General features: G+C 42.8%; 1 protein-coding gene across 1 annotated transcript in view; it reads right to left on the reverse strand.

Annotated features, from left to right (window-relative positions):
• The window catches only part of DLG5 (discs large MAGUK scaffold protein 5), a 109,776-nt gene extending 96,584 nt beyond the window's left edge, over nt 1-13,192 (reverse strand). Inside the window, 1 exon segment of the mRNA XM_075758626.1 lies at nt 12,077-13,192. Within this exon segment, the coding sequence (XP_075614741.1) occupies nt 12,077-12,380 (304 nt within the window). The 5' untranslated portion in view covers nt 12,381-13,192.
• Nucleotides 13,193-22,005: the final 8,813 nt, after the last annotated feature.

Consider the following 22,005-nt stretch of genomic DNA (forward strand, 5'->3'; position numbering starts at 1 on the left):
TCAGAACATAAATATTGGACATGTGCATTTTATGTAATTTCTTCAAATCAGAATTTATTTTATTTTGAAAAACAAGTAACTGTTCTCTATTCTGAGTCTCACTGACAAAGTTGTTAACATAAGGATATCTCTTAAGGGAATGCAGAGTTATTTGTCCTACTAGTGCTTTCTTCCATGTTTATCTTCTACAAAGCAAAAGTAGAGATCAGAGAAGTGGCTCCTGGGTTCTTCAGTTTACAATGTTATACAGTATCTTGCCATCATTAAAAGCTCTATTTAAATCACACTGCTGAAAGGGGTGGGGAGAACAACACACAAAAAAATACATTTACATTAAAATTCTGTAGTATTAAACAAGATTAAAGAAATCACTTAAAGCAGCATATTCCACTTCATCACCTTTTAAGATGTGCAAGTCTGTGTGCGTGCATTAGTGCATATACAGAACAGGTCCCCTAAGACCAGCATCATGAAAGGATATGGAGTGCTCGGTCGGGAAAGCCGAGAAGCCTATCTTCACAATACACCCCATACAAACCGAAAAACCCATGAGGACAGCAGAAAATAGAGAAGGGAGATTAACCAGCCAAATAAGACTCCCCTCCATAAGCTAACAAAGTTCTGCTGAAATCATTAAGAATATTAAGCACACACTCAGTGATTTTCTGAAACACATCTAGAAAAGAAAGCTTTTTTAATACTAAGAATTCCACATAAAATGCGGATACTATCCGACGTCTGATATCAGTTGGAATTAAATCAAAGGCCAAGGTGTCATGATCTAATCTACAAGGTCAGAAATCCTCAAGTCCCAGTGATCCAAAGTCACCTCTTCTCACTGTCATGAAGACCAGGGAAGCTCTAGCCATGGCAAATTTATTATCTTTAACAGGCTATTATTTCACAACAATGTGCTATAAAATGGTTTTAGTGATTACTCTGGGTTTGTCTTACACAATAATGATAATCTATGCAAGCATACTTTAGCAAAACTTCAATTCTGGGTTCATTGTTCTCTTAAATATATTTTAAGAATAAGCTAAATCATTTCAATAAGAGAACAGGTCTTTAGAAGTCTCATCTACTTTCAATATAAAAATTTCTCCCCCCCAAAGTGTTTTTCATCACTAAAGCAGCACGTATTACAAATTTCCACACACAAAGATGCACATATAAATGCATTTGATGAGACGAATCCACAGAACGTTTTACATGGATTCCCCACACAAGCTACTACAACCCTCAGATGCGATCTGGTTCACGTGTCCGGGAGAAAACTAAACAGATTCAGAGCAAAACTGATAAACTCGACACCATATTGTTGCAATGCAGAGATGCAGAAGAATTTTAAAAGAACTTAACTTTCCAGAGATGCTGAGCAACACGCAGTGTAGCACCCTGAAATTCCTTACATGGGAGCACACCATATAGCTCAGTACCCGCAGTAAACTGCTCATCACTGTAGCCAGGTAATGGCCATGCTGCAACCCTTACAGTTTCACCAGCCTGCCCTTACGTTCTGGTTATCACTGGAAAGGAAGAAATCAGGGGCCCCAGAAGAGTAAAAGTTCAGTACCAAAGCCATACTAACCAGCTGGCTTATTGCAGGACTTAATGAATTTGCTATAGTTGGCTCTAAAATTAGAGATTTGACATTCTAGACAATATAATGGGATACACCCTGGCAAATGAAATTTTATGCAAGTCATGTATGCACAGCAGATCACTGAAGATCAAGTCAGCCAGAGATAGAAAAACAGCTTAATATTTACACATTGTGTTTTCTTCCAGTCCAGCACACATTACACACAGGTTTCAGCCGAACAACCTTGTACCGAACAGGACTGTCACCAGCCCTGCCAGATGAAAATTTCCTTCATGTATTTACTGATTTTCATATTAATACCAATACTTTTGATATCCTACAAAGTCCTGAAAACCTGAGGCAAAAAGCAACTCTGACCTCAGTATCCTAAACTGCTTCTCAGTGTTATCAAGGAACATTCTCCTCCTCAGTCAAAACATTGCCCTGCCACTTGCAGCAACGCAGCTCACAAAATACTCCTGACTACTGCAAAGATGCCAGAAAAACAGGAAAGGTTCGTGAACCAGGGTAACAGATTAATATATTTGAATTATGAGAGAGTGTAGTGTACCTTAAAGTGCTGGCCTACACATTTTCGAGGCCATCAATTTAGAAAAATAACTCACTAAATATCTCAAAGTTCGTGTCTGCAGTCTATACCTAAGTCAGCCTCATGTTACTCAACAGGGTTGGGGATTTTTTTAACCCATTAAGGCAGATTAATCAGACCCTTAACCTAAAGAGGTAGTCAATGCATCTTACAGAAAGTGTCCTTTCCTAATGGCAACTAGAAGCCTTGGAAACTTACATTCCTCCAGCAAAAAAGGCAAAGGCTGCCTGCACACTGGCAGAGCATCAAAGGAAAGCTGCTGCAGTATATCTAAATAAAGAGGAAACAAACAGGCAGTCTGAGCATCCCAAGGACCATGGCCGCAGAAAGCAGGAAAGAGGCCGAACAAGAAAGTTGTATTTTTAATACTCTTTTCTATTAAAAGGGGAAAGAAACCCCAACACTTTAAGGTGAAAGCAATATAACAGAGAGTGAACTCCCTCTTGAGCATCTCTCTTGAGATTTTGAGGGGGTTTACTATTGCTTTTTGTGATTGTATTATTTCTAAAATTCAGGTTGTTCCTACATAGCTCAGAGTCCAGCCCAACTCAAGAACTACATGATGGAGCAGCTGACAGCAACAAGCCAGTTGATCAATTACAAGGGAAAGTCTCTAAGACTTGTTTGGGGTTTTTTTGTTTGAGGTTTCTTGGTTTTGTTTAAGACTTAAGCTTTTTATATTATTTTTAACCACACCTACTTAAGCCAAATGGCCTTTAACAAACTAAGAGAGCAAATCTGTTACAAATACAACACACCCATCTTAAATTAAAGGTTAAGCGAGCTCTCAAATAACATCCCACTTTCTCATAAAAGCATTCAGAAGGGAAAAAAACAGATTGGACATTCATGACTATTTTAAAGATTAAAAACTGAAGTTAATACCTGAATATTTTCATTGGGGTGATGCATATAGTCTCAGAGAAAACCTTTAGATAGCTTGATTTCACCTCCATTAAACACACATTCACTTGCGCACCACTTGAAAAACAGATCTTCATGATCTAAATGCAAAGTAGACCTTAAAAATGATTGCAAATGCTGACAAGATCATGTATGAAGTGTTTAAGAGAACTTTAAAACTGTATAACAAGAAGCTTTCCTGAAAGAAGTCACTAAACCCACATCTGTCAGTCTCCTGTCGACTTGTAGCTGAAGAGCTCCCAACAAATCAATCAACCCCTCTTTCTGCAAGATCATAAGCGAGGAAGATGACCTGAAATCATTTAAGTGCTCCAAAAGAGCAAGACCCATGGTTACCTGAGCCTCAAAAGTCTCTCTTCCTAGAGTTATATTTCCACAAATACATGCAACAGGAGAAAGCTATCCACAAGGATAATAAATACAAACAAAAAACCAGAAACAATAAAGGAGCTAAATATCATTTTATGCTTATTAAAATAACACATGAACATCTATGTAGCAATTTAGCAGTTGTACTTGGTAATTTTGATACGGACGTTTACCACACTAGCTTTATTCCCCCACTCCAAAAGTTTTGATGCTTCCAAAGAAAACCATGCAAACACACACCTGCCAGCCTGTCTCGGAAAGAAAGAACATCCTTGAAAAGCAAGGATTTGGGTGCACCAACATCAACAGGACATAGCTCACCTGCACCAAGTCCAGAATTCCAACTACATTTTATATCATTCCTCAGGGAAAAACACATGCACCTATACTACACCTCCGTTTTCCTACACAAAGCACTGAGAAGCAAACAGCCATCAGCCCCATTTTCTGAGGCCCAAGTGACAAGCAGTACTTTACTGAAGACATTGTCTGATTCAAAGACCTTAGTATGCATGGCATAGATCCTGCCAACACTTGCACACACCTAACCTGATGCATATAAACGGGGATTACTCACATGCTGGAAGGTAAGTACATGAATAATAAGCACGTTCATGAATCAGCAATTATGTTCAGGTAGAATAAAAAGCCAAGGTGAAAGGAGAGGGGGTACAAGAGGCAAGAAAGTCATCACAAGGCATATTAATGATTGTAAGAGTGAATGCTCCCTACTGGATTTTTAGGAAAGCTAACTTAGAAATAAGTTTAAAGAATGTTGTCTTTGAGGGGTTGGGAGGAGGAGAATTTCTTGGTTTATCATCTAAATACACAATAAATTGTCAATTACGTAAAAAGGCTGCCAAAAACCAACCCTTAGACTGCCCCTCTTTACCCAATCCCCCCAACTCTCCAGCTGAAACGCTTACTGGTTTTACATTCTTGCTTTCTTTCTCCAGCTACAGGCCAGTTGTACGCCTGGAAAGCTTCAGATTCAGGGCAAAATGGACTAAGTAAAATTCAATTCATGTAGGAGCCAACTCAAAAAAACCAAAAAAACAAAACCCTAAGATTTTTCTAAAACACAAACAAGCAGCTCTCCAGAACAAACTACTTAATTCTGTGAACAAGCTAACTGCTGAGCAACTCAACCCAGGAATTGTGAAACTGGAGGCTTTAGAAATCATGAGGAAGAAGGTGTGTGGGGGGGTTATATATATAAAATGGTCTGCTCTTTACTTCCTCTGACATCAGTTTGGCTAAGAAGGGCCTTCCAATTCTAGTAAGATATTCTGTATTGCCCAGTAATCATACATTGTTGAGAAAAATATCCGTAAGTGTTCACCCCAAGTAGCCAAGTGCTTCCATCAGCTTCTTCAAGATTCATCAATTCTAGGTACCCTACCTACTACCACCAGCTTCTCAAGCCTGCAAAGGGTGCCCTGTGGAGATCAGACACCTCTTGCACAACAGCTTACAACAGGAGTTGCCAAATTTAACCTTATTTGTTAACTACAACAGCAAGGGACGCTGCTATTACCACCTGTCACCATCAACACACCTGCCAGCGCACCACAACCTAGGGCAAGCATACAAATATACCAATTACATAGCAAATATTGTACACTAGGCATTTTGAACTGGTTTCTAAGCTATAGTACTATGGACCTCCTTCAACATTTTAGTAATTCTATCTCGCATTTACAAGAATTAATATACCACAGTAACACTGAAAAGTCCAAAATATGGCCCTTTTTGGAAGAGCCAGGCTCCAATATTCAAGATGCACTACTACCACCACCACCACTTCGGGGGACAGCACCCTTCTTCTATGCTTTCATTAGAAAAGTATTGGTTAACCTCAAGCCAAAGCTCAGCCAGTTGCAACATTTCCAGCTCCTACATCAGAATGATTCAGTTCTAAATTATCACCATTCACAATAAAGCAGCCAATGATTTGCATCTTGAAGGTCACAAATGATGTTTCAGCATTGACTACTCAATATGATTTGGAAAGTCACAGAAGCCTAGATGCCTCAACTTCATTACTACAGCTCTTTTCATACAAGGTTACATGCATTAAAATGTTTTGCCATCTCAGTCAATACTATGAAAACTTCACATAAGGTAATGTTTTCACTTTATTATATGTACAGCATTTTAAGATTGTTTATATTAAAAAAAAAAAAAAAACCAAACAGGAACAGCCTCACACTGTAACAACCTAAACATGCTGGGGACTGAACAGCTCTCAAAGATGAAACCCCTGTTCTTGAAATTTTACAACATAATAATTGTTAGAAAAAAGTGAGAAGTAGAAGGAATTTATCAAGACCTAGTGGTATCTATCTAATGACCAGGGTTTTGAATACGGAACTGTAATGCTATAAAATAATTGAAATAACAATTAGAACTAAAGTGATAAAGAGAATTAACAGGAGCAAGGAAAGCTAGGAAGCAAACAGAAAGAAACAAAGAAGGGAAAAAAATCCACAGAAAGTGGTAAAAGCAAGCAGCAAAGGAAAAAGGAAAAAAAAAAAAAAAGAATACTTAGCTCAAATTGCAAGCTGCTAGCAAAACTGGAAAGCCCACAGTCACTACCCATGTGGTGGCTGCGGTCTTCACTATCTAGACCAAAGGTCCAAAAAACTCACCGCAACCAACACTGGTTAAAGCTACAAGACAACAATGAGACGAAGAATGGTAGTTGAATCAAGCTAAAGATCTGAAACCTCTGAGACAGGCAATCTTTAGCTTTAACAAATAAATAAGGAGCTAGTTACAGGAAGTTGCTGGCTTTTCTTACTGATCATGTCTGAAAGTGCAATTTCTCCTTCTATTTCAGGATACTCATAGAAGTAACGAGCTGAAAGAACCACCCAAAAATCTGTGTCCCTCCTCTTTTCTGTAGTTTTGTAAGACACCAAGTCCTGCGTATGTCCAAAGCAGCTCCATAGCTGTATGCACTGATACCACAAAAAATATTATTTTTTGTGTACTGATGAAAACCACGTCCCCATGAGTTTACTCTGGCCAGCTTGCTTTCCACCCCCTCCCTAAGCACAGCAAAAATTTAATTGAGAACTACCACCCTTGGGATCTGTGAATTACTAAAATACACATTTCCTTCTTTGGGATTGAGAGCCTTCTTCCATTCAGCTACTACCAGACATTTCATTAGGAATACCCCTCCAGACACTTGCCGGAAACTTCCTGCATTTTTTTAGTCTGGCAGTTCCAAGAGATACCACAAATCTGAGATCATCAGAAGACACAGGTACTACAAATCTAGCAGTGGGTGTTTTATCAAGTTTAATTACTGCTCAGCGCTGCTGAAGACCTATACTTCTCCTAGTGTGACTTTTGAATGCTGCCTGCCTTTTCATCTGCACCATTTAAGAAATCCTGTAAGAAGGCTTGCAAAGCTACCTTGGGAGCTAATAACAGGTCTGGAAAAAACCCAGACATACTGCTCTACTTCTCCCACTCTTCAATTTTCAGCGACGGAAGGGAGTGTAAATTGTAGTTAATTGCAGAACTGTCAGTTCAGTCCCTGAACCAGTAAATTATGCTTTTGCAATTTCTCCTCATTCTCCTCTCTCTCCTTTCCCAGGGAATGTGCACTTCCAGTATTATTTCTCACCTCTGAAAAGTCACCCCTTCTACTGTCTTCTTCCCCTGCCTCCCCCCACAGCCTTCCGACACCCCCTTTCTTCTCACTTGCTCCTACAGGACAGCACATCCCACCTCCACATCTCACACCCTTCCTCCATACAGTCTCTCAGCTCCTCACGAGCTCAAGTTCTCACTCCTGCTCACAAGCTCCTCTTGCCAGTCACCAGTCGACGTTTTGTGGGGGACAGGGAAGAGGGGGCACCACGCAGAGGCCCCAGCACCAGCCCTGAGCAGCCATACTCCCACCTCCTTAGGGACAATCCTGGAGCTACGGCATTTCTTGCAGGTCTTCTCAGTGCTGCAGGCAAGAGAAACAGGTCCCAGCTCTCCATCTCCTAAATTCGTACATATAGAGCTCGCCTTCTGTGTTTATTTTTAAATATGCTGAAAGACTTTGCAATATTTAAAAATAAACTTTGCACCTTCAAATCAGATATTGTCTGACACAACTCCCTTTTTATAAAGCAGAGGGAGGACATTGATATAATCCCTCTAAAAGCTATAAAAGATTGAATTCTAACTTTTTCCCACTCCTATAAATGCCCACAGTTACTTTTTGGACTGGAAATTAACACTTGATCTCTGACAAAATGCAGTTAGAAAAATAAGTCTTATTAAATAATAGAAGGAAAACTTTTAAAGTCAACCTACAATCACCTTCCTTCTTGCCCCCCTTAAAGACCTTTTTAAAAGTGCAATCAGTTTGGAATTTTAAATTTTGAAGTTTTAGAACTTAAATTCAGATCTTGAAACTGTTAAATAAAACACCTCTGAAGCCTAACACACTCTGCTTTTAAAATCCAAAATGGTGCTAAGTTCTTACATTGAAAAAAGCCATTATATTATGGTTAAGCTTACAGACGCACACTCACTGATTGCAGCCATATGGGTACAGAAAAGCACTGCTAATATAAAAGGAAACTAGGAACCTAAAAGTTTAATAGTTATGAAACCAGCAGCAAAGCTTTTTAAGTTTAGCAATCTACTCAGCTCGAGGATAAAGCGGTAGGAGTGCCTTTGTAGACCCACAAGTTCATCTCAAAAGCAAATTCCAAGTTTGACAACCAAATCCACCTTTTTCCCCACTTTTTTAATATTACAAAAACTAAGTACAAAACTCCACATTATCTGAAGCAGTCTAAAGCCTACACAGTCTCATTAGATTTCTGGTTTATCCCTTTAACTACATTTAAAAGAAAATACATGTTTAATATTACTTGTCACAATGAAGTATTTTCCACTGTATTCTTGTCTAGGACACATTTTATGTCACAAAATTCACATTATATCAACTATAAGAATGAAACATAATCTGGTTGGCAAGATATCTAAGAGATAACTGAATGCTCAAAAGTAATTTATTTCCACATTAGAAGGGATACGTTATTCTATTAGGACACAGGATTTCTCATATGCATGGTGGAGGTAATTTGCCAAATCAAGTATTTAATAATAAGCCATCCGTTCACCCCAAAATAAATAAAAGCACTTGGCACAGTACTTAAAGAATTAGTCCCTGTGCAAAGTACTGGGAGATTTAAAATCAGCCAAACAATCACTTTCACATGGACAGAGCCAATTTCTCACAGAAACATTCACACAAAAGCGTAATGTAGTAATCAGAGGTCTTACTCAAGGAAGGACTAGTGTCTCTAAACATGACAAAGTGAAACGGAGCAAATCCCACTTTGTTTAGCTTCTGCTTTGACAGAAAGTAGTCTCTTGTTAGATTTTGCACTCTGTTTACTAACGCTGTTAGGCACACTGTTCTCAAATAAGAAAACAAGCTTAAAAATACACATTTTATTGGAGAAACTGTGATCTGCAAAGCACTATACAGTTTTAGGTTTAAAACAAGCAATTAGAAGCTACTATAGAAGATGAATATATTTAAATGGGAACTGAACTGGGAGAAGTTCTACAGAGAAAAGAGAGGTCCTTATAACATAAGGACAGAGTAATCTACACTGGAAGTCCTTCGGCAGTTACTAGGACCCCAGTTCTTTCCTTGTAGCAGTCAGACCAGCTGTTTGCTTCCCTCTGTGTTGTGTAGATAAATACTTACACAAGTGTCAGCTCTACATTGTCCAGCCAGCCACAAGAACTGTTGGTATAAATAACAGCCTGAGCTTCCATATCACCTTTAAAGTCCAATAGGAGGTAATATTTAAAATGAGAATGAAGAAAACACAAAGTAATGGCACGTCACATATATTCAAGTGGAAGGAGAGTCACTTACGCTAGCGTAGTGAGTGGACTGTATGTCGAATTCTGCAACTTTGAACAAAATTACATTGCTGATTTTTTTGCACCATTTCCCTCGCAACAACAGAACACTGGAAAAACAAATTAGCAAACACTACTACAAGAAGTTATTGGCTGTAAATAATTTTAATCTCCAACAAGCGCTCGTGCTTTATATCAGCTGCCTCTTCCAAACAAGACTAAAATTAAGTGTACCTCTGTAAACTGTCATTTTTTAATACACTAATGGTAATTTTAAAAATTAATTCAGCTGGATAGGTTCAATTAAAGGGATGCTGAAGATTTTTTTTTTCCTTTAACAGTAGAGACATTTTACATAATATACACTGAGGAATGTTTCACTTAAGTATTTTAAATACGGAATCCAACAGCTGCCCTTGCTACTGTGTTTGCTACTATAGCCAAAGAACAAAAAGCGACTTGACTCATAAGCCTTCAACATCCCCAGTGAAAAGGAGTAAAGCTCCCAAACGGCACGAGAAGAGCAGATGGGTGGTCAGACTTCCTACAGGCAGGTATTAGAGTAAAACTCAGCTACACCTGAATACAGGTTCCAACAAGAACCTTTCTACCGCAGTTACCCTCAAATATTAACTCTTTGCATAACACACCCAGGACAACCTCACGCATAGACCAGGATTTTTCAGAGGCATTCAGCAGGGAACACAAGCAGCCTTGTGACTGGTTACCATGAGATTTCCTCACAGGAGTAAAGTTGGAATACATACAACAGTGTTTGAAGGCTCAGGTCCTTTACCTTCCCACGTGCATGATGGTTTATTCTTAAGCTCACAGTCTGCTGCGTACTAATTTGTAAACCTGTTTATCACAAGGGAAACAAAACCATAACTCTCAAAGTTAGCTCTTCGTTACTACTAATAAATGAAAAGTAATAAAATTTTAAAATCCATGTCGTCAGGGGAACATCCTTCCCCACACAGATAACTCAGATTAGCCTCATGAACACACTCAGTCAAGCAGGATATAGTTCATTTTGCCAATCAAACTACTTTTCCCTTGAGAACTCAGTGTTACGTGACATTTTGCAATTCTAACTTGTATTTTAAAAATAAAGACTATTACTATTTCCACATCTACTTCATTTTTTCCTGCCATTCATGTTTTACACCTTTGTTTTTAAGGCTGGGGAATGTTAGTAGCCCAGTGCCATTAATGCATCTTCTCAACAAGACAAGACTGAGCATTAATCTAGTCATACAAAAACATCATGGGTCCCTTTCTGAAAGGCAGGGAGTGCCCTCATCTCCTATTGATGTCAGGCCACATAATGTTAGAAGTGTTGAGGTCTATTGTTCAGTCCATTTTTCCCCATCCTGTGAGGTCCTGCCATATATTCATTACAAAAGGACATACACTATAATAAACTGATATAAAAGAAAACATAAGACCCCCACACATTTTTTTTTGTGTTTACCAAACTCCTAGCATCAATAGCATAACTCAAGTAAGGGCAGAGTACACAGTGGAACTGCACATACAAGCACTATTTTCCAGACGGCAGCAGCTCTGAAAGGGTTTTACTTTCTTAAAGAAAAAGTGTAGTTTCTAAGAGCCAGGAAGCCCTTCCAATGCAGTTCCTTACATAAACAGGTAGTCACCCTGCAAGTCCCAAATCTGGTAACAAAAGCAAAAAGAGACCCCACATTTCTGAATCAGTCAACTTGGACACATGCTAGAAGAGAATACCTACGCATCACTTGGACAAGTGCAAATTCTCGATCAGTAATCTACAATACAGAATTACCATTTACTTCAATTAAAGTATTTCTCATGTAGAAACACTGCTGCACTTGCAAGGCTTTGTGTATTATCACCGAACTTTATTTTTTTTAAATTATTTTAAAGATTGGTATTGTCCACATAAAAGTAGACTGTGGCTTCTTGGCGGAGGGCGGTGAGAACAGATGAAGACCTGTGGGTCAAAGCCCAACTTAGTTAAGAAGGTTTATGCTCAAATTCTTCTCGTCTGGATTTGCAGTTAAATCAACTGTTTTCCTATTATAACCACCAAATAAGAATTACAATAATATAGCCTTAAACAAACATACGCTTGCCCGGAAAAAAAGAGTTACAATGTTTATTCAAACGCACATCTGCTGGAGCCCTGCCAGCCAGCCTATTCCAGCCGACCGGCCGCAGGGGGGTTCCACAGTTCCGCCCGGTCAAGAAGCGGCTGTTGAACACCACCGGCGGCCCCCGAGGAGCTCCGGGGAGGAAAACCCCTTCGGGTACGGCTTTCCCTAGCCCCCAACCGGCACCGGGCTTCAGGGGGTGGAGGCAGCGGCAAGAACCAGGCTGGGGTGGCTTCTCCTAAAGGCACCGCGCAGCATCCGCGGCACCTCCCGGGGACCACTACCGGCGCGCCCGCCAGAAGAGAAAGAAAAAGGGTCGGGAGCACGAAACAAGAACGGAGAGCTCATGTGCAATCACGGGAGAGTTTGCCCCACGCGGAAAAGGGGAACCCCCTTTCGCAGCCGCCCCGCTCCCTTCCCACCTTCAGGAGGACGAGCCCCGAGGGGCCCGCGCTGCCCAGCCGCTCCACTGCCCCGGCAGGCGTGGGCGGGGGCAGCCGCTGCCCTCCTCCTCCTCCTCCTCCTCCCCCGGGCCCCGCGCCCCCCGGCCCCACTCACCGGCCGTCTCCTCCGCCGCTGCCGGCGGCCCCGCCACGCCGTTCAGGTAGAGGATGGAGAGCAGGTGGGGCTGCGTCTTCTCCAGGGCCACCCGGAGGTCCTGGAAGTGGTCCCGCTCCTTGGCCAGCAGCAGGGCGATGAGCAGCTCGGCCTTCCCGCCGCCCGCCGCCTCCAGGTCGCGCAGGTCGCGGGGGCCGAGGGCGCCGGCGGCCTCCAGCAGCTCCACCACCTTGTCCACCTCGGTCATGGCCTGCGCCAGGCTCTGGCGGCACTGGGCGAGCAGCTCCTTGTGCTTCGGCTCCATGGCCGCGACAGGCCGCCGCCGGTTAAACTTCGCCCGCCGGGGCCGCGCACCGCCGCTGCCCCCCGGCCCCGCCGCTCCGCCACCGCCGCCCCCGGGGAGGCGCGGGCCGAGGGGGGGCGCCGCTGGCCGCCCTCCTCCGGCAGCCGGCGCCCCCGCAGCGGCCCCCGACGAAACTTCGTCCCGGTGAAGAAGCGCGGAGCTCGGGCAGGACCCGGGCCGAGGGCGGCTTTGCCTCTTCCTCCTCCTCCTCCTCCGGGCCGGGAGCCGCCGCCGCGCTCCCCCTTAGGCAAACGGGGGCGAGCCGCCGTCAGGGGCTGCTGCTCCTCTTCCTCCTCCGGCTGGCGCCCCCCTCGCCTCCTTTCCGCCCCCCCGAGCGGCGAAACAACTTCTCCTCCTCTCCCCTGCCCCCGGGAGGGGAACAGCCAGGAGCAAGAGCTGCGGGAAGCACAGCCGCCGCCTCCCGGGCACCCCCCACCCCCCCCCGGGGGGCAGCCCAGACAACTTCTCTCCTCCGCTCGCTACAGGCCACACGGCCGCCGGGCGAGGAGGGGGTGGGGGGAGACGGCTTCAGCTCCAAGCGCCTCCTTTCATTCGCGGGCGCACGCAGCCATATTGGTTGCACAAGGCTGCCGCCTGCGCCGAGACGGAGCTGCGGCAGCACATTGCCCGCCCGCCCGCTCCTCGCCTCCCGCCGACGCGCCGCAGCGGCAGCAGCCTCTTCCCCGGTGCTGCCCGGCCCCGGCCGCCACCCGCCTCCCGGCCGTCAGTCAGGGGCTCCCCGCCGGTCCCTGTGGGGCACGGAGGCGGGGCGCCGGCACCCGGGCGGGGCGGGCCGGTGAGGAAGGGACCGGGCCCAGCCCCTGTCGTGTGTCGTCGTCGTGTGTTCCCCCCCCGGTGCGGGGCGGCCTGCGGAAGGTTTCCCCCGCTCCTCCCTCCGGGGAAGCGGGGCTCCGCCGAGGCGGGAGCGGGCGGCCGGCCCCGGGCGTCTCGGCGGTGAGACAAAGGCTCCGCGGCGGCGGGCGCCGCTCCTCCCCGGCGGCGGGGGCCGGGCGGGGCACGACGGAACGCCAGGGACGGGGGCTGGCGGCCCAGAACCGGGCGGGCCGGGCCCGGCGGGCGGCCGTGTCGGCGCGGGGAGCGGGGCGCCGCGGGGCCTGCCACTGCCCTCTCCTGGAGGCAGGCACGGACGGACGGACGGACGGAGCGAGCCCCGCGGGAGCGGCCGCCTCTCGAGCGTGCCGGCGGTGCGGCTGCGGGGACCGGGATCTTCGTCGGGCGGCACCTTCAAACGTCAGAATTTATTTCATCCTAAACCGGAAAAAGCATAAAGGCGTCAGGACATTAAAAAAAAAAAAAAAAAAAGTTATTTGATTTGACAAAAACCATCGAAATAATAGCAGACCGTTTGGGGCTTTGTCCATTAGAGTTTGTGAAAGTTGTAATCAAAAGATGTAAATATCAGTAATGTCTCTTGGCTCACCTTCCCCCCAAATGTAATTTCATCTGTTTCGTGAATAGCTAGAGACCAGGTAATTTACCGATAGAGCACAAATGTGTCTCTACTCCATGGCAGCAGGAGGATGCAATCGTTTAGCAAAGAAAAAATTATAACAACAACTTTTGTGTCTGAAGGTAGTCTGCCAACATCACTTACACCAAATGGTGGCTTAATTTGCAAACAGCTAGTGGAACAGACTGCAGAATGACCACAAGCAATTATCATCTTAGATTCACATTATATCTGAAAGACTCTGTTTTGCCTTGTAGGCATGTTTCTGATATCCTGCAAAAATAACGGTGGCTGTAATGACACAAACAGAGCATTACTGGTATTTGTGTTATTCCCATTACACCTAGTAGCAATTTAAATTATCTGAAAGTCTCTTGTCCAAACACTTCCATGCTTTATTTCGTGTCCAGAGACCTGGACTCGGTGAGGTACAAGGGGAAACAAGTTTTGCCTAAATTTTTCTATTAGCATACTGATTCAGCGAACTCAGATGTTGAGTTTCAAATCACATTATGTGGTTCCACAGGTGACGATGTCTCTCATATGTGAAAACAGCCTTGGGTTACATGCTTAATCATGGTAGAAATTCTACTGCTCTTAGTGGAGGAAGATACAGAATAAAGGGATTTAGGGATGTTTCTCAGTCTTGTAAGACAATCAAAACAATACTTGAAAACGTAGCATGATTTTAAAACAATTTTTTTGACGTTTGGTCCATTGTTACTTATGCTCCCGAATGAACCTACATTTCTTCTAATTTTGCATCCATGGTTTTCTTAGGAACTTTCTTTAGTAGACAGAATACACAGAGATAAGCTTTGTTGGACAATGACTAATGTAAACTCCTGCAAACTGTGTTCTTTCTAGACTATTTACATTTATCAGAAAATCTGCCTATTTCTCTCCAATAAGTTGGGCAAAGTTTAGCCTGCAAAGTGATTGTACATTTCAGAAATACTAGTTAACACCAGTATGCAAGAATTGTTGTCTTTAACTCAGTAAAATGAAGCTGAAACAGAAGAGAGTGAAAAACCACCGGTAAGAAGTGAAACCTGCCTCGCACCGCCTGGTGCGCAGCCAAAGCAGACGCAGCTCGGTCCCCTTCTGTGCCTGCAACAGAGCATGGGGAAAGCAATTGCGCAATTAAAATATTTCACAAGGCAAATACACAAGACAATTGGATAAAGACTGCACAGATTATATGAGTGTTTCCTGGTTTCTAAGATTTTCTAATCTCAGCAGTTCTTTAACAGTATCGTTTTATTGTATGTGTGCTTATATGGTTTTCTGTTAAGAAAAGGAAACAAACCACCAAATTTCATCATGGGCCATTACAATAAGAGCCGTACTTTAGAGCTACACAGCCATCCTCCACTACTTGGAATAATAAGGAAAGATCTTGGTTTTCATCCTCTGCCTGGGTCAGCCCTGGGGGTAGGTACGCGCTCTTCACCAGAGGTTGCCGTAACAGAGGAACGGCACTGTTCAGGCAGGGCATAACTCGGGTGTCTTGAGCCCCATTCCAAAGTCTAGAGGGAGGTGTGCCTTGGCAAGTGTTTGCTCAGGGCTTTATTTTCTCCTGCCTTTCCCAAATGCGTGTCTTAGTCTTTTGCCTTCTCTTCCAAATAAGACATCAGTCTTCTCCTCCTGCAATGCCTGTCTTGCCTTTCGCTTGCAGATCCACATCTCCAATGGCCATTGCTCAGACAGTGCCAGGTAGTAGGTAAATCCCTGTCCTATCAGGTTTCTTTCTTTCTGGCAATGCAGTTTCTATCTTTTTGTCATATCTGAGTCTCTTACACTCCATTTTTCTTGCAAATGGCAAGTCTTCCTTGCTCTCAGATAAATTCAGGTAAACTCCTCATTGCACAGACAAATTTCTCTCTTTCGTGGGTCCAGCCCTCTCTGTAGAAGAGAGGGACCTTGGTGTTACCTCAGTTGCTTGACATAGTATGGACCTTCCCCAGCAAGCGCAGGGAAAGTCTTCGTGAGACTTAGGCATATCTATTTGAAGACTCAAAGTATGAAACGTGTGCAAATTTATTATCCCAAAAGTTCATTAAGTGACTGAAATTCAGATTATCACAGTACCCCAAAATCCACAACCCTACTGCCAAAATAAGAAGCAAACCCATTTTTCAATTAATTCCTTCTTCCTCCACTCCAAAGAAAAAAAAAAAAATAGGCAAAACCCTTTGGTTCCCCTGCCAAGTTTTCAGAAAAAGAATACATCTGTGGAATAAATTTTCAGAACTAAAATCTAAGTTAATAAAAGACAGGTCCCTGCAATGAATTAAAGTCTACAACTTGCACAGACTGCAAGAATCGACCAGGTGTTTATCAGAGTACCAAAATAAAAGCAGGGTTTTTGTTTGTTTGTTTAAACCAAATAAAAGGAAGGATTGAAAAAAAAGTTATTAAATATGGACCTCTCACACAGGATGTCATGGGTGCTTGTGTAAAATTGGATTCAAGCCACAACTTGACAAATTAACAGAAAAAAGAAGATAAGTGGATTTTTCTAAGCCTTGGAAAAGCTTTCCAAAATTTTTTTTTTCATTCAAGATTTGGAAACTAGGCTACTGAGGAGGTATGCTTTGGGCATTAGAAAAAAACATCGACTTTCTGAGAGAGCTTATTAGACTAGCAATACCTATGCCTATGCAGTCTGAGAAACATTTGGGGGAGAAGATGGGGACATGGAGGCAGAAACTAGGGTTGTTTTTATTCAATTTTGTATCTTCTTTTCAGAAAGAAAAGGAGAAACACTAGTGTTGCCATGCAGAAATGAAGTCTTTCAAATACAAACAAAACATGCAAGGCTTAAGATGATATCGGACCTTGGGAATGATTTTCAAAAGCAGAAATTGGAATTTGAAAAATCAAGTCGGGTATCTGCTTGGTATATCTGCCTCTGAAAAACCTCCCTCTGCAGATTTAAGATGGGGGCAGCGAAGTACTTTTCAGCCCTTGCCTTGCAGAATTTTCTGTTGGGAGCACAGGATCATCCTCAGCACGAGCGTTAGGTTTCAGCAAGCCACCGTCCTGCAGCTGAAGACTGTTTTTGTCCACATAACTCTGTGCAGCATATGAAATCCCAGCAAATTCCACAATATTAACTACAGTATAAAAAAAAAAAAGGGCAAACATGCAAACCTTTGAAAATATTAAGATCAGAATCAAGGGCAGCAAGAGTAGGATTCAACCTTTAGTAGAAGAAGATTTTGTTCCTGTAATTGCTAATGTTCCTTTTTTATGATGCAGTAATCATTGTGCTTGTGTATGCAAACTCAGCACATTTCCTGAAATATAACGTTGTGTCATACATTCACATTAGAAACTACAAAGATTTAAATTCACATAATCCAGCACTTAGTTCTCACTGTAAAAGTCTTATCTTCCACACAGATCAGAGAACTTCAGGCTGAAAACAAGACGACTCTGAACATCATGACAATCAAGTGGAAAAGGGAAAGAGGAGAGCAGAGGAAAGAGGAAGAAGAGAAGAGAAACAGAAAAGAGAAGCGTACCTGCTTTCAGGATGGATTTCAATGAGGTTGTATAAAACGTTGCACCTGCAATGGCAGGGACTGCACCCACTGACTGTTCTTCTGTCTTGCAAAATCATTGCTCCCAAAAGCCGTTAGGTGAGGAGATTTATATTCTACATTGGTCATCCATACACTGAGTGACACTATTGTATTCTTTTAAGCGTGGTATTTTCTGATAAGGCACCCTTTAGAAACATCTGGGCTTTAAAACAGGTTTCTTATACTCACTTTAATAGGACAATAGTCTTCTGTGCAAAAAATACCTGTCACTCCTCAAATCCTCCCTCCTTCTCCACACTTACCTGCTTACTGCTGCCTGAGTCACAGCAGCAGCCCTGGTAAATCCCCTCCTCAATACCATCAATATGAACCAGTCAGAAATTCTAATAGCCAACAGTAGAGGATTTTCTTTAGGTTTAGGAATTTTTTTCTATTGTTTTAAAATACATGGGAGACATTTTATTTGCTTTTTGGTTTAGGAACCCTTAGGATACAGGTCTTCAAGCTTCATTGGCAGCCATGTATGCTAGAAACGGTTTTGTAATGAAAGCTAAGCTTCTCACATAATCATATGATTCAAACAACTAAGGGTTTAGAGAAAAATATCGAGAGATTTACAGTAAGTTAATGGAAGCTGATTACACTGTGTGGATCCTGGGAAGGAAGATTATACAGTCTCCAAGACAGGTATATGAAAAGCACAAGAGATCAGCAAGTTAAGATTAGAGCTGTCTAGATACAAAGTAACACATTAGAGATTTTGTAATAGGTGTTACATGAAACACTAACAGCTAAGCAGTTCTCAACAGACTTTTTTTGGTTTTTTTCAGATTGATGTAATTGACAGATAATTAATTAGCATTTTTAGGATAGGAAGGTGCCGATCTACTGGGCCAACAGATCCAGAGATCTTATTTACCCATAGAAAGGAAAAAAAGACAACATAATGTCAGTAGTCTCAGCACTGCCCTGGCCAAATATTTCGCCTGGCAGTATTGCCTCCAGGAATGGGCTATGCCCGTAAATCCTGAGGTCCTCAGCACTCCTGCTGAGGCTGTGGGCCGAGGGAGCTGCTGTCAGACTCTCGCAGAGGCACAAGGATCATTTGTCTTCCTAAAAATGTGTAACCGTGAACTCCAGGAAATGGTTTAGCTCTTTCTTAAGTGAGCTCCTATGACATACAGTATGAAGGAAAGCAGAGCAGAGGATTATATTGCTTTTATTTTTTTTTTTTTTTGTCCTCCTATAGCCTTAAAACCTGTTAGTCATTTCATCTTGCACTGCACTAGGCAGTTTTCGGATGATAATTATTTTGGCCCATTCCTACTCTGGGCAGGAGCTGAACTGGTAATTCAAATTTAAATGAAGATTAGACAGTTTCTCCTGTCAGCTTCAACAGAAAGAAAACACTGTGTCTGCTGCAGGTTTTAAATTTCCCAGGGCTGATGAAAAAGCAAATTGAAAACCAGAAAATATTTTCCTTAAGCAACTAAAGATTTGCCGTTTAAAAAAAGGAAGCAAAGGCCTTCCTCCAGGGCAGAATACCTGGCAGGAAGGGTGGGTTGGGTGGTTGGTTGGGGGGGGCAGAAGAAAAGGGCAGGTAAATTGGCTCCTTCTGGAGCTGCGAATAAACGCGATCACTTCCGTTTCTCAGATAACTGCTTCCAAAAACAGAGCAAAAGAAAACCTGTAACACCAGAGAGGCACGTCAGCGGTGATCCCAGGGGGCTGTGAGCATTGCAGCTCGGGCACGGCAGGCACCCTGCGCCACATCCCAAGTAACCCTCTGTTTACAACAGGCCTGGGGGACGATTTAAGTGTCTTTGGGAGACCGGGCTGACTTGTGATGTGGTTAACTTCTATAAGTGAGCAGATGTTAAACAGCGCCTTTTAAAAGCTGTTGCTTGCAGTTTGTTATTGGTTTAGTTTCTAGGTCAGTTTTCAAGTCAAGCCAAGAGAGGCCATTTACACCAATCATTTGCTTTTACTTCTTTTAGCACTAATGGGGAGATAAAAGCAAATGGGTGCCCAGAGCATCCCTGGGTAACTTCTATAAACAAGGCATGCACAAGCTGGGAATTCATAAAAAGAAAACCCAAATTGCAGTTGAAGGAGGTAGACAAATGTAATTGTAAAGACTTTAAAATCTCAGAACAGTTTCACCATCTGAAATGTTTTTCTGTACTTTTAACAGCAAGTAGTTCCCCTGCTCACTGACATGCAGGAGTTTAAGAGCTGACTACATCTCAGTTACAAGCTAAATGGTTGAGGGTCTCAGACAATGAAAGGACCTAGGGCTGGATCTAAGACTCTTTGCAGGTAACAGTGATCCTCCCATTGATTTTAAACGGCTTTCGTTCAGATGACTTGCTCATTATCTACCAACATATACACATTTTATTCTACTATTAGAAAATGTAGTATGTTTATAAAAAAAAAAAAATGCGGCCAGAAAGGGAAGTTGTTTTGACAGAATAGAATTCCTGTCAGACATTAGCCTGATGGGTATAGAAAGAGCAAACAACATCTCATCATGCCTAGCAGGCAGAAATGACAAAGCAGAGCTTTAGAAAGACTTAGGAGCAGCACGCTTGCAGAGCCACAGGAAGCACTGCCTGAGACACACAAAAATGCACACTTTTACAGACACTGAGCACAGCGCAGTGCTTTCATTGAGGGGCAGCTGGACTTGAAGAAAAAGGGTCCTGATGCTAAGTAGAATCCAATAATCCTTGAAAGCTCCAGGGCAGTCCAGATAACTCTAGTCCAAGCCCAAAGAGCTCCCTGAGGAAATGGAGACAGGTAAGCAGGCAACTGTGGTTCTCTGTGTTGCTCCAGAGACCATGCAACACCTTGTCTATTCACACACGCCCGAAGAGCTCCCCTTTCCCACAGCTCGCCTGTTTTGCAGGGGGGGGGGAACAGAAGTGGCAGCCCAGCTCCTGAAAAAACCAGTACCCAGCATATCTGCATATGAAAACAGACCAATATTCAGATTTGGTTGGACTCCAAGAGCTTATCGTGCACAGAAGCAGATGAGCAGGATTGTGGGGAGCATCCAGCTGGAGGGAAACTTCACCCAAATCCAACAAAAGCTATTTTGCTTCAAAATGAAATGCTCTAGCATTCCAAATTCATCTGGTTTATGACATGAGAGAAGCAGTTCTAATGTACTTTCATTAATTGTGTACAGTTTTATAAGTTTTTGGGAAACCCAGACAAATGTAGATGGTCAGGAGATTAAAAATATGCAGGTCTTTAAGCAGATCATGTGTGTCATACCCATAAAGATTTTAACTGCTAATTGACAGTGATACATTGATTTCTGTTTACATAAATACTGCATAAGTTCCATATGCTTCTGATTTGAGAAGAAATTTTTACTATTAACATTGCAGGATATTCCTGGGGTGGGAGGGGAAAATGATTTTTGTAGGAGGTAAACACAAGATGGGGATTACAGTGAGAATAAAGTCAAAGAGAAACCCTTGTAATAGTCAATTTGCTCAGACAAAGCAGACTATGAGCCAAGATGCAACTAAAGACGGAGGAGTGTTTAACATTACAAAAATACTGGACTTAACTAAAATCAGTTCTGAAAACAGTAACTAACATGAAATGAAGTAACTCCGAAGTTACACTCTAATTTAGAAAGCAAACGGAGTACAGCCTCTGCGCCAGTCTACATGCTTTGGCAGGGATGGGAAAGCCATCAGAGACTTCCAGAATGAAATAATGTCTCAGCTTGGCACAGTGGCAGCTGAATTACCAGCTTCCACAAGGTTTGGTCATCCAGTTTCAACTGAGCTACAAGTTTTCAACACATCTGTATTTTTTTCCTCATAACACAAATGTAAAAATTAAAAATTCAACACTTCAAGTTTACTAGTACTTTTCAAAGAAAAATGCCATAAAAGTATGTTAGAACTGAAGTTGTTATAAATACTGAGATTTGTCAGAATTGAACAACAAACAAGCCCTCCCAAACAAACAAAACACCCCCACGTGGATACTAAACAGAAAAGAACATACACAGCATGGCCCAGAGTAAGCAGAAGCATCTGAGAGTCCTGAGCAGCATGGAAGCTTTAAAAAGGATTTAGGTTAAAATCATCCTTCCTGGATCAAGTCTGCAGCAATGATGTTTAGAGAAGTGTTGTGCAACTGTTGGAGATTAATAAAGATGCATTAACTGGAGGGAGTTTGATGGAGAGAAATATTTAATATAATGCATATATCAAAGCTCATCCAGCTCTGCCGAGTTGGAGTTCTCTAATTGGTTTCCAGGGGACTTGGATTAAGCCCCAATTTGGTAATAAAAATACCGTGCAAAAGAATAACTGAAATAAAAAGTCTCCAAGTCTGCTAGGGATATTCCATGAAGGATAAATACACTTCATCAGCAAGGCAAGCCAAATATTATCCTTTTTACCATGGGCTATTTGTACTATTAGAATTTTTTTCCCTTAACTCATCTCAGAGCTGCCACCCTCCCCCTCCAAGAATATTAATGGCAGGAAAGAGCTTCACTGCTTTGCCCTCTCCCTTTCCTGCTGAAGTCAGT

Source organism: Balearica regulorum, chromosome 7, assembly GCF_011004875.1.
Source record: "Balearica regulorum gibbericeps isolate bBalReg1 chromosome 7, bBalReg1.pri, whole genome shotgun sequence".
Lineage (NCBI taxonomy): Eukaryota > Metazoa > Chordata > Aves > Gruiformes > Gruidae > Balearica > Balearica regulorum.